Raw genomic sequence first — 15,989 nt, 5'->3', positions numbered from 1 at the left:
TGGCATTGTCGTGTTGAAAGATGAGACGCCGCCTGTGGAACAGGTGCCTTCGCACTGTGGGAAGATGCCGCTCCAGTATGCGTGTATAGGCGTGTGCATTTGCAATGCCCTGACAGACGTGTAGTGGGCCAACCCCAGATGCCGTCATGCATCCCCATACCATCACTGACGCAGGTTTCTGTACCCGACGTGCATAACATTTTGCTTCATTCTGTTCCTCCTTCCGACAAATGACTGTTTTCCGTATTTTCCCGTACACAACATTGAAAATGGATTCGTCCGTCCACAAAACCCTGTTCCACTGCCGAAATGTCCATCCCCGGTACATTCGTGCCCACCGTAGTCGATTGCCTTTGTTCAACATGGAAAGGAAGGGTTTACGTTTCGCCTTGTACATTCGGTAACCGCATCGCTGTAGGTAACGGCGAATGGTTCTGGTTGCCACGTCAATGTGAAAGCGTTCTCGAGTCCACAGTCGTAATTCGGCCACAGAAACATGATTGTTGGTCTGGATATAGCGCCTAAATATCCGTAGGTCACGCACGCTCAGCAGGCGTTTTCGACCGGGGGCCTTACCTGGCTCTGTAGTACATGTATTTTGGTGGTGTTTGATGATGCAGTGGACGGTTGACTTGGGTAAGTTCAGTTGGCGCCCTATTTCCCGTTCACTGAGTCCATCCCGTTGCAACTCCACCACTCTTCTCCTCACGGTGTTGTCCATAGGTTTGCCCCTGGCCATGGTGATGATGCACTGCGGTTCCTCGGTGCAGAGTACGCGCTTATATACGGCGGACACCCTTATCGTGTCCGTGACGTCATGCTTCCGTCGAATGCGCCACTATCTGGAATTTCCCGTATGGGTCTGGTGGCTGGTCGAAGTTCAATGTCACGCGTATATTTCCCCGTTTTCGTTCTTTACGTGACCTTGGGTGCAACATGCTGGGATCACGATTCTTGCCTGCTCACACGCCTCCTCTTACATACATGCGTCACTTCTGCGGGTCACCCATTCCACCGCCTATGCCTCTGTGCATTTAATCACGTATTCCTTTCTGGTCGAACTTCATTGTCACCAAGGTTGTAATTACAGGTCACCCTGTATATACAAAAGAATTATCTTCGGAATGCATTTATTATTTATTTTCTGTCATTCAAAAATACAGTTTGTGTGCTTGTTTTCCATTATTAGCTAATGCGAAATTGACGGTGTTGAAAAAATATTTCAAATAGTTTGTTACAAAAAAAATGCTCTATCACCGACTTATACCTCTTTCTTGTGTAATTAAGAGGACAATAACGTCTTTGATACTACTACAACCACTTGTAGTAGTAGAAGTAATAATAATGCCATTATAAATGGTGTTGTTGTTATTATTATTAATATTAGTATTATTATTATTAGTATTATTATTATACAACATTCAGAGGCGCAACCACGAATTTTTGTCTGGGGGCCAAGTACCGGGATAAACGTACTAATAATAATAATAATAATAATAATAATAATAATAATAATAATAATTTTGATAATAATAATAATAACAATATTACTAATAATGTTATTATAACATTATTATTATTATTATTATTATTATTATTATCATCATTGATTTGCTATATTTTACTTCGCTTCTTGTGCCACTTTTGGCTAATTTGCGAAGATGGGAATGAGTGAGCATGATGAAAATGATGAATACATACTCGCAAACATCCATGGCCAAGCCTAGATTCGAACACAGGACCAGCATTATTATTACTATTACTAGTGGTAGTATCAAAGACGTTATTATCCTCGTAAATTACGCAAAAAAGGGTAGAAGTTTGTGCTAAAGCATTTGTGTTGGAAGAAACGATTTGAATTTTTTTTTTACACATTCAATTTCACATTAATAACGAAAAACAAGCACATAAACTATTTTTGAAAGACAGAAAATGCTTGATATATGCATTCCAAATTATAATTATTTTTTACATTAACATAACTTTCATGCACGATATATGTTTTACATACAGGGTTAGTCAAAAGTATCGGGACAGGCCAGTAATAACGAGATGCGTGGACGGAGCAAAATCACATGTTGCAAGTGGGTATTGGTGCGGAAACTGCATTGAATAGGGTGTGGCCATCATGGCAGCCATCTTGGATTCCGCCATATTGGATATCACACAATATTTTCAAATGGAATTGATGTATGACACATCAATTTAGGCTAGAATTGTCCCACAAACGACAATCCGAACTCATTTTTGACCTATCGCCATTCCTGGAAGAGACAGGGTGTGCTACGTTTGACTGCAAAAAATTAGATTTGTCTGAGAGAGACGTTTGGACGGAGGACAATCACATGTTGCAAATTAATATTGGTGTTGAAACTGCAATGAATGGGGGTGTGGTCATCATGGTAGCCATCTTGGATTCCGCCATATTGGATATCACACAATATTTTCAAATGGAAAGGGGTATGTATGACACATCAATTTAGGCTAGAATCGTCCCACAAACGACAATCCGAACTCAATTTGGACCTATCGCCATTCGTGGAAGAGATAGGGATGGTGTGCTACATTTGACTGCAAAAAATTAGATTTGTCTGAGAGAGACGTTTGGACGGAAGACAATCACATGTTGCAAATTAATATTGGTGTGGAAACTGCAATGAATGGGGGTGTGGTCATCATGATAGCCATCTTGGATTCCGCCATATTGGATATCACACAATATTTTCAAATGGAAAGGGGTATGTATGACACATCAATTTAGGCTAGAATTGTCCCACAAACGACAATCCGAACTCAATTTGGACCTATCGCCATTCGTGGAAGAGATAGGGATGGTGTGCTACGTTTGACTGCAAAAAAATGAGATTGGTCTGAAATTATTGTTTACTGTATTCCTGTGGGTAACTGTACACTGGAAGTTACAGAGAGCATGAACAAGAAAACATGACATTGAGTTACAGAATGCATCAAAGCAAGGGCTCAAACTGCTTCCCGTCGACTGTCTGACAATATGCCAACCGATCGTAAAAACTGCAAAGTGCACGTTGCAGCATATCCCGAGAAAGTCCTCTTGGTTCGTCCACAATGCGATTCCGTAGATCATTCAGGGAGTGTGGTTTGGTGCGATACACTTTGTCCTTCGCGTGCCCCCATTGAAAGTAATCCAGGGGTGATAGATCGGAAGATCTTGCAGGCCATTCGATCATACCTCGTCTTCCAATCCATCGTTGTGGAAAGGTTTCATGTAAGTATTGTCGAACATCCCGTCCATAGTGTGGCGGCGCTCCGTCCTGTTGGAACCAAACACGATTAAAGTCCTGTGTGGACACTTGGAAGGCAGGGACAATCTGTTCACGAAGCATTGTCAAATACTTCTCACCTGTCAGATTGCCGTCAATGAAGAAAGGCCCAAGAATGATGCCTCCCATCATTCCTACCCAAACATTCAGTTTCTGTGGATACTGCGTATGATGTTCCATCATCCAATGAGGGTTTTCATCGCTCCAATAGTGACAATTATGTCGGTTCACCTGCCCGTTTAACATAAATGTCGCTTCATCAGAGAATACAATGTCATTGAGGTTAATACTATCGTTATCTACATTTCGCATCATTACTTCGCAAAATTCAATACGGCGATCAAAATCATCTTCCGTCAGTTCGTGCACTAAACTCACTTTATAGGGTTTAAACTTACTGCGCACTAAAATTCGTTGCACTGAACTCTGGGAAATGTTCAGCTTGTTGGCAACGCTGGTTGTCGATGTATGCGGATTTTCCACAAAAGATTGTAACACATCTAAAGAAACTGCCTCATTGCTACACGATTTCGTCCAAACGTCTCTCTCAGACAAATCTAATTTTTTGCAGTCAAACGTAGCACACCATCCCTATCTCTTCCACGAATGGCGATAGGTCCAAATTGAGTTCGGATTGTCGTTTGTGGGACGATTCTAGAATAAATTGATGTGTCATACATACCCCTTTCCATTTGAAAATATTGTGTGATATCCAATATGGCGGAATCCAAGATGGCTACCATGATGACCACACCCCCATTCATTGCAGTTTCAACACCAATATTAATTTGCAACATGTGATTGTCCTCCGTCCAAACGTCTCTCTCAGACAAATCTAATTTTTTGCAGTCAAACGTAGCACACCCTGTCTCTTCCAGGAATGGCGATAGGTCAAAAATGAGTTCGGATTGTCGTTTGTGGGACAATTCTAGCCTAAATTGATGTGTCATACATACCCCTTTCCATTTGAAAATATTGTGTGATATCCAATATGGCGGAATCCAAGATGGCTGCCATGATGGCCACACCCCTATTCAATGCAGTTTCTGCACCAATATCCACTTGCAACATGTGATTTTGCTCCGTCCACGCATCTCGTTATTACAGGCCTGTCCCGATACTTTTGACTAACCCTGTATATGCAAAGTGGAGTGACGTGGACACTAAATTTTGTACGTATTCAAAGTACAAGATATATTATTTAAATACATTACACAACCAATTCATCCATCTCACAATAAACCAACAGCAAAATTACATAAATTGTCTCTGAAATGTGCACGCTCCCTTTCCTCCAAACAATTGTTTATGCATTTAAAACAAAATCAAGCCAAGTCTTATTTTTCTGTCTGGTGAATTACATGCATCACAGCGAACAAAGAGAAATTGCGAGCGAAGCGAGCAAGAAAATATTTGGATCCAATATTTTTGCAGACTGAAATGAATATTAATTTAATAGGGCGCAAATAATTTCACGGAACGCCATGGCATTATCTCATTTACAAGTTTTGTGCCTCCCCAATGGTGTAGTGGTAACATCGTCGCCTTGTGGTCAAGGGGTCCCGGGTTCGATACCTGGTGGAGGCACATAGGGGTTTGAAACCCACTTTTAGCTATAGGCCCAGTCTCAATTAGCTTTTTTGTGCATAAAGTAGACTTTAAAAAACACATCACCATGGACATGGACATCACCATTACGTAGAAAAACAAAGATGTTGGTGGTGTTGCGCTAGGTTGCACATGTGTCGACATGTTAACTGTGTGCTGAGTGGAGGTGCCGAGGGAACCAGATCACAGACGATGTTCAAACTGTCTGCCATTAACTTCCAAGCAGAGATGACAACGCCGAATCAACGATTGTGTAGTGCGAACAAACAACCCCGCGGTGTCTGATATCGTCGCTGCGGCGACATTAATGCGTGCAACGAGATCGTTGGCTGACACGACAGGTGTTTCGTATACGAGGCGTTTCATCTCTCCCCACAGAAAGAATCAATATCCGCTATCTCAGATTGATTCTACTTACCAAGCATAAACTGTTTTTATCCTGCAACTGCTTGTGAAACCTGTGCAATTTATTTAACATTATAATCCACATAATTTTCTTATACTAAAGTCGTTTTCACGTTCAGAAGACACAACGGCGCTTATGGAGAAACCGCACAGTGTTGCCAATACAGCGCTAGCTCATGTCGCCTTGTTACAATGAAGGTGTTACATATTTTGTATATATAATGATAATTATATGTAATTATTAACATTAATATTATACTGTGAAAATTACAGTTCATTGGCATGTCATTTTCCCATTAGATTTAATTTAATACACAGGCACATTTAATATTCATTCGCCTTTCTCTGTAATTATTTCATAGAATAACATTGAGATATGGTAATCTGTTACAGATATATATAAATTCATTATTGTCTATGGATTTATGTGTACGTTGGAAACTGAAAGGTGATCTTCATTTCAGTATTAATGTCGACAGTAATGTAAACAAAAACAACATGTATTTGCGACAGCACTAATGTTGCTCACAACAGCAGCATTGGAAATAATTGTCATTTATTAAATTTAAGTAATTTTAATTCTATTATAACAAACTGCATGAAGTTCATATTTTTACTGAATGGAAATAAAATAACAACTCGAAAACTTGGTGGTGATTAGTCGGAATGCTGCGGTGAGTCGGCTCAAGATGGCCAGACAACGTCTCCAAACTTCGCGCGCGGTTCGGGTTAAAAAGAAACTCCAAATGCATGGAAGTAATATTTCTGGGAACCTTTGAGTGGTTATAAAAAATAATTTCATTATTTTCTTCACAACTTTGTCGCTGGAAGTTTTTACTTGGAATTACAGAACAAAGAATGGCCAGCGACGACATTTTCTACTGCACGAATAGAAAAAATTTCCACATACTTTATTTGAATATTTCTTGCGAATATGCTTTAAAGTATTGATAAATTCTGAGCACCACCATCACCTATGACAATTAAAAAACAGTGTCAATTTTTTTCATAATGAATGCTTCAATTTTACGGCATGTTTCAACGTTAGGAATGAAAACAATGTAAAAATTTTGTTTTCACAGAAAATTTGCGTTTTTAATTTATCTAAAAATATGTAAGCAAGTTACCAGTTTTTTGTTCTCACCATCGTATTCTCTACAAAATTTCCTGAAAAACTGCAGGTACCGATTTTACGTAAGCTAAATTCGTAAATCCAGAAATTTCACAACAGCGCGCTCGTATTTGCCCATAAGAAAAGCATTGTCCATAAGAGCCCATTGTGTCTTCTGAACGTGGAAACGACTTTAGTATTGTTGCCTTGGTAGCCGACGAGATTGAGAGTTGGTTCCACGATCTTGCAAGCAACTCTCTCGGTGTGGGTAAAAAAAAGGTAAGGTTTCCTCTGTGCATAGCACCAAGCCATGAAGGCGTATAGGGTGTGTGGGGGTAAGGATGTTAAATTGTTAATATCCCTTCATTATTGTTATTTAATAATCATCCATCCTCATAGTTCCCTTTAGTATAATGAGACGGAAAAGCTTCGTAATCTTATTTTAAAAATACATTTTACTGATATACTTTCAATGTAATTTTGAATTTTCATACTTAGCTGGTATTTATACTATGTTCGGAAAGTATATTCACAGGTGTAAATGTAATACATTTTTTTGTTGAAGTGCCCGTTACTACAACGCAACCAAAATAACGTTACAAATCACAGGGTTTCATACCATGAAAGTTGTAATTTTATGTCGAAATCAATGTTTCCAATAGTAGTTTTGTATTGAATTTTGATTATTTATCGCAACTGTGGTTATTCAACGGGCTCTTGGTGACTGCCTATGATCTGGGTTATTACATGATAATTATTACATCACACAGAAAATAATTGGAAATTTAAATAGTTGAGTGTATACAACTTGCAAAATTCCATTTTGCTTTGCAAAAGTGTTTCTTTTTAGGTTCAGATGCCCTTGATTCAGGGATTAGCACAGCTTGCTAGGAAACCATAGATCACGTTCATCATTACCTAAATATTTTAATTGCATTTTTATTACGAAATTTGCCTATTCAATGTTTACAAGTTGGGCCAGCATGTGGGTTGATGATGATGAGTTTGTTTTTATATCCATTTCATGCACAGAATGGCTAATCGGGACTGGACCTACTATTGAAAGTGGGATCCGAACCACTATATACCTCCACCTCGTATCTAGTCCGCCCTTCAATACAAGTACCGGCATGTGTATCAACATAACTTTGTGGGTGGGTATGACCAAATCTGGCCCACCCTTGGAGTCGCCTCTGGATTCATGCACTCTACTCGTGTTCAAACTCATTGTAAAATTTCGATTCAATGCACAAGCTCTTCAAGTGAGGTGGGAATATGCTTTGGAAATACCTTCTTAGATGGGACAATGTTTAAATAGTGGTGCACACAACTTTTCTGTTACATAAATGTTCATCTTTTCACATAAACCAGAGACTGGCATGCCACCATAAAACACATGTTTACAATTATTTGAAGGCCTCACATTTATCTGGATTTAATACGACCGCATCCAAAAAGAAACATAAGTGTTCTAAACAGCTATTCACATTTCTCCAAAGATTGAAAAATTATTACGAAAGTTTTGAAATTTGTTTCGTTCATCCCTTGCGTGATCTTTCACTGATACTCCTTTGAACGTATGATTTTCCTCCAACCCTTGAACTACCACCCTCATGCACAGTGAACCAATTGTATTTAATATTTCAAGAGTCCTTTTAGTCACGTCAATTTCTTGTTTAGCAGATATATAGAGCCTCGCGAAGTACAGCAAATTCCACTATAAATAACCACCTTATCAAATGTTATCCCAATTTTTGAAACTTTAACCTCTCACAAGTCAATTGGGAACCATCACACTCCGTATCTTTTAGACACACCGAAACATTTATAGCTGTTAAGAAGCGCTGGAACAGCATTTTGCACTAATCGACCAAGTGTACGACAAAAACACGGCCTACTTTTAGTGCTCGAGTGGAAAGTTCTAGCGGTCTCTGATTTCGAGCGCTTTGAGAAAATACGGAATATATGCCACATAGAACGGACTGGATATTGTACACAACCGCCAAAAATTGTCTGTCGGTGTAGTTATGTGCTCTAGAATCAGCTTTGAGCTGGTATAACATATTAAATTAATTCCTTGGAAATATTTATCTCACGTTGGGCTAAGTCATTCATAAAGAGAGGGTGTGATAGTTCAAGACAGATTAAAGAAATCTCTCCGATGCCTTTTCGCACTCTGGGTATTTTACAGTTCACTACACACCTTTCCCCCTGGTACCTCTTTCTGGCTCCTTTCATGAGCAAAATTGAAAACATTACTCTTTATCTCTCTCTCTTTCTCTCTCTCTGTCTCTCTGCTTTCTATATTCCGTGAACATCTAAAGTAGAACAGTGCTGAAAGTCATCGTGCAATCAATGATTCCAATGTTTGATTCCAGGTTGGATCAGAGTACAGAGACACAGCATATTGTTTCACAATGTCAAATGTGAAATGTCAAATCACATATTGTGATTGTAATATTTGTCTCGATAAAACAGGTATATCTCTTTGTTTCTTTCTAAAATGCCAATTATATTTGTATTTATTTTACGTCGCCAGACCAGTGCTATTTATGTTGGACAAGAACATCCTACATTGATGATGACATATAATCTGCATAAGGTTCAAATATTTAAAATTTCATATCTTGTACTATTCAACGACTTGTATTTTTATATATTTATCTCATGTATGATTAAACTACTCTCCTTATACAGGGTGTCCCATCTAACTAGAGAAATCGAAACATTGAAAGAAATATGCATCGAACGAAAAAATGTTCCATATGAAAGCATAATAGTATTGTTGGGGCAAGTCACCCAAGCTACAATGAACCCACACCGGCACCCCCGGGGGGTGGGGCAAAGGACAACCTTGAAATGTTAGAAAGGAACCCCGATCTTTTCATTGCAGATTCGAATTCCACGTCCGAAAATACTTAGGTTTGGTTCTTAACATTTTGTTCCATTGCGCCGTAAGCGCAACGTGTTGGTTGTGTCTAGCTAATGCAGTGGTTGGAAAGTGTATAACGAGGGATACTGTGGCCTAGAAGCATTGTGCTCGCGCTCTCAGTAGTCACTGATTTATGGTCAGTGCAGTGTGACCGCAAAGAGTCACAGTTAAATGGGGTATTCAACATCATGGATTATCTATTCATTGAAGAAAAAAAATGAAATAATCCTTGTTTATGGTGAATGCAGAAGGAACATCGACAATGCTGTGACCCTTTATATGGAACGTTTTCCAGGCAGGCTACAATTGCGTTCTTTGTTTGTTTTAGTTGGCAAACAGTTTCGTGCCGAAGGAAGTGTACAAACCAAAAAAAGGGTTCTTAGAGCAGCTGCCACTGGAGAGCATAATCAAATTGCAGTCCTAGCCGCGGTGGGTCATACTCCCCAGGGGAGTACGCGAGAAATATCATCGCAGTCAGGAATTTCTCGCAATAATGTTTGGAGAATATTGAAACGTCACAAATTTCATCCCTATCACGTGTCCATGCATCAGTAACTTCATGGCAACGATTTTCACAATCGAGTGATGTTTTGTGAATGGGCACGCAAACAAATACTAGTCGACCAGCAGTTCTTTTGTAGAATACTTTTCTCTGACGAGTCAATCTTCACAAACCACGGTCAGGTTAATAGTCACAACATGCATTATTGGAGTGTGGGGAATCCCACATTGGTTGCGTGAAGTTCAACGTCAACGTCCTTGGTCAGTTAACGTGTGGTGTGGAATCCTAGGCGACAAACTGATTGGTCCCTATGTTGTTGACGGTACTTTGGACGGGCAAAAATATCGAACGTTTTTGCATGAGGAATTACCGACATTGCTTAACGACTTAAACCTTGCACTGCGACACAAAAGTGGTTCCAACATGACGGTTGTCCAGCACATAATGCAATAGTAGCACGGGAGGAATTAAACCGCATGTACAGTCATGGATACTTCTGGATTGTAACAATTCCATTAACTTTAAATGGAATCGCTAACACCCACAAGTGTCCATGACTGTACAATTGTCGTTGGATCAGTAGAGGCGGTGCGGTGCGGTGCATTGGCCTGCCAGATCGCCAGACCTTACGTCGCCGGATTTATTTTTGTTGGGGTATATGAAAGAACGTGTTTATCAAGATGTGCCAAAAACCCGCGCAAACATGATCGAACGAATAAGAAATGCTTGGGCACACGTTGATGCAGATACACTTCTGCCTTGTGTTCAATCATTTGAACAACGGATCACCAAATACATTGAAGTTCGAGGACATCATTTCGAGGATTACATAGAATAATTGCATTATAATATCCCGATGGTGAAAGGCGAGGGGACTCACCCCGAACAAACACCCCTATGGTGAGAGACGAGCAGCTTAAAAGAGGTAGGCCAGAGAATTCGGAGCTCAGATCTCTGAATTCAGAAGTACCTCACGAAAGATACCAGCTACTAGGCGAAGACCTGTACATTATCAGGTGTCTAGCCCGGCTTTGGATTCCGAGACGTAGCTTTCCCCAAACGCAACCGCAAAGTACAAATGCGAGTTGACCGGCTTTAGTACCACGGCTTGTAAGTTACAGCCATCAACCAGACCGTCGTACGGACGCCTTCTCAAGGGCCATCTCTCCTAGACCAGCTTAACTTCGTCGCCTGCCACGGGAAAGAAGACCGTGAGCCGTCGAAGTCAGGACTCCGTGATCTGTCGCGTGATCTCTACATCCGTTTGGCCGAGAGGTAAGATGTACTTCATCGACATCCCTTCAAATCTTTCCATTCTATGCCGGAGGCCTCTTAATGAGATCTTATGGGGAACATAAAACGTAATCTAGCTCTACCATCTGACCCCTAAGCGTTCACAACCTCGATCCCCGTAGTTTATGCTTTTGAAACCAGTAAACACATCATGGCACCCAAAAAAACAAGCACCCCGATGGTGAGAGGCGAAAGGAATCACCCAATACAATCACCCCGATGGTGGGAAGCGAAGGGACTCACCCAAAACAAGCACCCGATGGTGAGAGACAAGGTGACTCACCGAAAACAAGCATCCCGATGGTGAGAGGCGAGCGGACGGCACCATCTATCTATCACGAATGGAGCAAAATGTGTCGAACAAAGCCTACGTATTTTAAGACGTCGAATTTGAATCTCCAATAAAAAAGAGGGTTCGCTTTTAACATTTCAAGGTTGCCGTCTGACCCAACTCCCCGGGGGAGGCGGGGTGGGTTCATTATAGCGTAGGCGACTTGCCCCCACAATACTATTATACTTTCATATGGAAAATTTTTCGTGCGATGCATATTTCTCGCGATATTTCGATTTGTCAGGTTACGGGGGACATACTGTATATGTGCTACCATTGCAAAATATTGATTGTATTCTTACGTTTTGGAATTGTGTACAGCTAGTTTCCATTTCTTTATTGCACCAATATTCATCTCATATTAATGTTTCTTTATTTCGAAATTTCACACTATAATCTTCATTGTTATTTGAAAACTTGAAGTTGGTTACAATTATATATTTTTTATTTTGAGCATAACTTTGAGCTTATATTTCCTAGTAAATAGACCTATTTTGAATGGGAACTTTATGTTATGTGAACTTAAGAATTAAATACAATAATATTAAAAATATATATTTCTAAATTACAGAGGTTAGTGTCCATGAATATGCCACTAAACAGTGATGGAACAGTACTATTCAATGCAACATTGTTTGCTGTAGTTCGGACATCTTTGAGGATAAAGACAGAAGGAAATATAGATGATGCTAACGGAGAACTCAGAGCGGTAATTAAAAAGATATGGAAACGAACTAGTCCAAAATTACTGGATCAGGTAGTTCCACCACCAGGAGGTATGTGTACTTTCGTATATATGAACTTGTATAAAAATATTCAATTCTAATTAAGGTATTAGGATGTAATTACAAATGTACTGAATAACAAAAATAAATGTATAAGTTCAGATCGGAGTAAATTGCACAGAACGCGTTAAATATTTAACTTTTTTTTCATTGTCATTTTTCCGTTTTTTTTTCTATTTAGACATATTCATACTAGATGCATTAGAAAGCATTACCTTCATTGTTTTAAAAAATCAGTACAGTTTCTTGGATCGTTCTTTATGAAAATAATTATTTCTTTGCGGGTAATGCGCGCTGTCACAAATTGCCTCATAGCGGAGCTAGACGTTACACACGCGGGGCACATTGTTACATTATCTGATAAATAAAAGGAAGAAAGATGTTATTAGTAAATTAGGATACAATAATGAAACACTACAACATGAAGTACAGGTCTTTATTTAAAAGGCAATATTTTTTTCAATCATTACAATAACAGAAATGATACAAGTCATACCTTGTAAACAGAAAATTTGCCAAAACTAAGCCAACATAAATATTTTTTTTTTTTTAGGAAATAAAGAACAAAAACCTGATAGGCTACAATGTGAAACACGGCAAAATGTTACCACTGGTCTTTTGGTTCAGGGTCCCGCGGCCGCCCGGTTGGACGGTCGTCGGTCCCTGGTTCCCGTCTCCGGTTAAGGAAACGCGAATTCTACCAGCAACTAACGGTTGGATTCCAGGTTTCGTGACCAGTACGTTTTTCTTGCGCCCCCGGCGGTAAGCCACCTTGTGCATAAAGTCGTGTTATCTTTCATTAGTAGTACTAATAATAATAATTGTGGTAATACTACACAATAACCCTTCAGATCAATAGAGACGAGCAATACAGCTTCAATTCAGAACTAATACCAAAATATTGACCACAACGAGGATATAGAGTAAGCATACCAGTTATTGGCACTTTAAGAGGAACTAGTTGGAAAGAAATTAATTACACATATTGTATCAGTACATTTTTTGGGATTCGGTATTTTATAAACTTTTACACCTGTTCTGAAGTGAAATCGATTGAGATATAGTAAAAATAGAAATCAGTTATTTAATTATTATTTCTTTTATTCAGAACGTGATAATGTCTAGTTGTTGGCATACACTGACCGGTTATTGTCACATTTGTGCCCAGTTATTGGCACTCCATATTTACAATGTGCTAAGCCTCTAACATTCACAGTTATTGTAGGCTACCTAGTAGCTAAGCTTATATCGTTGTTATAAAACAATTTAAATAGGAATATGCGTAATGAAACTTGTGGCCTAGCTAAGACAACGAAGATCAATAGTTCGAATAGGCCTAAGTTCACCGAAAGTCTGTACCAATAGTTGTCAGTCTGAATGCTGGTATTTGGCACTGGTTAATATAAAGCTATCAAAGTGAGAACGCTCGCATTGTCATTCTTATGTTTTAAATAGCACCATGGTACTGTTAAAAACATGAAAAACAAGGCTAGGCTATTTCTTCCAAATTGCTAGTTATTAGCCAGTTGAATGTGAATTCGCTAGTGGCTGTTTGTTAACTTGGGCGATAATTTATTTGCATGTATTTAGAATTAATTTGAATTAATTTAGAATGTATTTACATAGTTTAGAATACATTTACATATAATTAGAATAATTTCCATTTATGTATTTGCATATTTATAACTTTTATGAATTTTTAATTTTTAATTTTATGAAAAATGTGTAAATAGAAGGTAATGAGAGTTACTAAATATTATGCATATGATTTTATATTCATTACTGTAAAGTATGTAATGTATAAAACGATAATATTAATCTTTATAGTATTGAAAATAATATTTTATGGTTTATGAATCGCTATGAATGGTGGTAATGGGTAATGGTAAAAGTTCAATTACGATTTAGGACGGTCCCGGTACTCGAACCAACGATATGTAATGGTAATAATTATAGTTTACTAAGGAATAATATTATATGTTATGAAAGACGGTGATGTGATAGGCTTGACAGAAGACGGTGAACTCCGCGCAGATAGACGAGAAATGAATTTGGTTGTGTTAGGTCAAGGTCAAATAACGTCAGAACAAAGAAATAACATGTTTGACCAATTTGAAAACGGGTCGGTGGATTTCCAGAACCGGTTTTTTTCAAGGTTAACCAGAACGCAAGAACAAGGGAAAGGTATGCAGCACTGTGGCAGAAAACAAGGGAGGGATTGAACCAGACAACAAACGATGTCTAGGAATACGCGGTCAAGGTCAAATCTTTGAAGCTATGCGTCGCTTGTTGAACCGGTTTACGCCGCCAATTAATATTGCCCTCAGGGTTGCCTCCAGTACACTGAATGCTGAAGCATGGGGATTAGGGTAGAACTATAGCATGTCAGGACATGTTTCCGTCAAAGTTGGTCAAGGTTACCGAGAACACAAGATAAAGGATTTTGGGATACCCAATTAGATTGGAGCGAGAATTTTACCCTGAACAAGGAGAACGAAGCGTAAGGGTTTTATTTGAACTAGGATGAAGGGAAAGCTATCTGGGACTGGACCTAAAGTTTTCACTATTTCCCTTTATCACGGAGTGTCGTACCTCGGACCTATCGATTATTGATTTACCTAGTAAATTTATGTTACTTTGTGTTTTTTAATTATAAAATTGAGTATATTTTTACCAAAGTTTGACTTTATGTCCAATATTTTACAACTTTTCATGTATTTTTAATCAAATAACACTATTTAAACGATTCTAGCAAGAGTTTTTGTTATATGTTGGACACACAAAGTGTCTCTTGTCAAGTTATTTCCTGTTATTCTCCAAGTTTATTTTTTTTCACTCAAATAACACATTTAGGCAAGATTTTATATTATATTTTGGACGCACAAATTATGTCTTGTCAAGTTCGGCCCTTTTATTTTATAAGTTTAGCTTTATTTTTGTCTAAGTAAGACGATTTAGTCTATTCAAGAAAGAGTTTTTATTATATTTTCGACACAAAGAAAGTGTACCTTGTCCAGTTGTGTCTGTTTATTTTACTTACAAGTTTACGCTTCTTGTTATCAAAATGACACGATTTCATCTAGGCAACATTTTTTATTATATTGTGGTCTCACAAAGATATGTTTCCAACTTTTAAATTATTATTTTACAAGTTTATACCCATTTTTACTCAAATAACACGATTTGAATGTGTTTCTTTGTTACATTTTGACCACACAAAGTGTGTTTTTTCAATTGTATCTGTTTATTTCACAAGTTTATCCTAATTTTCAGTCAAATAACACGATTTTAACAATTGAGGCAAGATTTTCTATTACATTTTGACCACACAAAGTGTGTTTTTCTAAGTTTTAACCTTTTATTTTACAAGTTTATACCTTTTTTTCTCAAATAACACGATTTGAACATGTTTTTTTATTACATTTTGGACGCGTATATTTTGTCGAGTTTTGTCTGTTTATTTCACAAGTTTAGGTTAATATTATTCAAATAACACAATATAATCCATTCAGGAAAGAAATTTTATTATATTATGGACGCACAAAGACATTTTTTCAACTTTTAACTAAATCTCTTTCAGGGCTTGTATTATTTTTTTTTGTATCCAGCATTCATTAATTTTTAACTTAGAGTTTAGTATTTAGTTAAATATTTTCAAACACACTAAAGGAAAAGTAGTTTAGGCTAGAAGTTAAGCCACGGAATGTATTATTATTATTGTTG

General features: G+C 38.2%; 1 protein-coding gene across 5 annotated transcripts in view; it reads left to right on the top strand.

Annotated features, from left to right (window-relative positions):
• Ca-alpha1D (Ca[2+]-channel protein alpha[[1]] subunit D) overlaps positions 1 to 15,989 on the top strand; it is a 1,588,055-nt gene that overhangs the window by 1,224,100 nt on the left and 347,966 nt on the right. For all 5 annotated transcript variants that reach the window (XM_083117527.1, XM_083117525.1, XM_083117526.1 and 2 more), the window contains one exon: positions 12,053 to 12,257. In XM_083117527.1, coding sequence (XP_082973653.1) covers positions 12,053 to 12,257 — 205 coding nt within the window. The remainder of the gene's footprint in view (positions 1 to 12,052; positions 12,258 to 15,989) is intronic.

Source organism: Lepisma saccharinum, chromosome 2, assembly GCF_977018435.1.
Source record: "Lepisma saccharinum chromosome 2, izLepSacc3.1, whole genome shotgun sequence".
NCBI classification, from domain to species: domain Eukaryota; kingdom Metazoa; phylum Arthropoda; class Insecta; order Zygentoma; family Lepismatidae; genus Lepisma; species Lepisma saccharinum.
The sequence above is the reverse complement of the archived record's forward strand: the minus strand, read 5'-3'. Positions and strand labels throughout refer to the sequence as shown.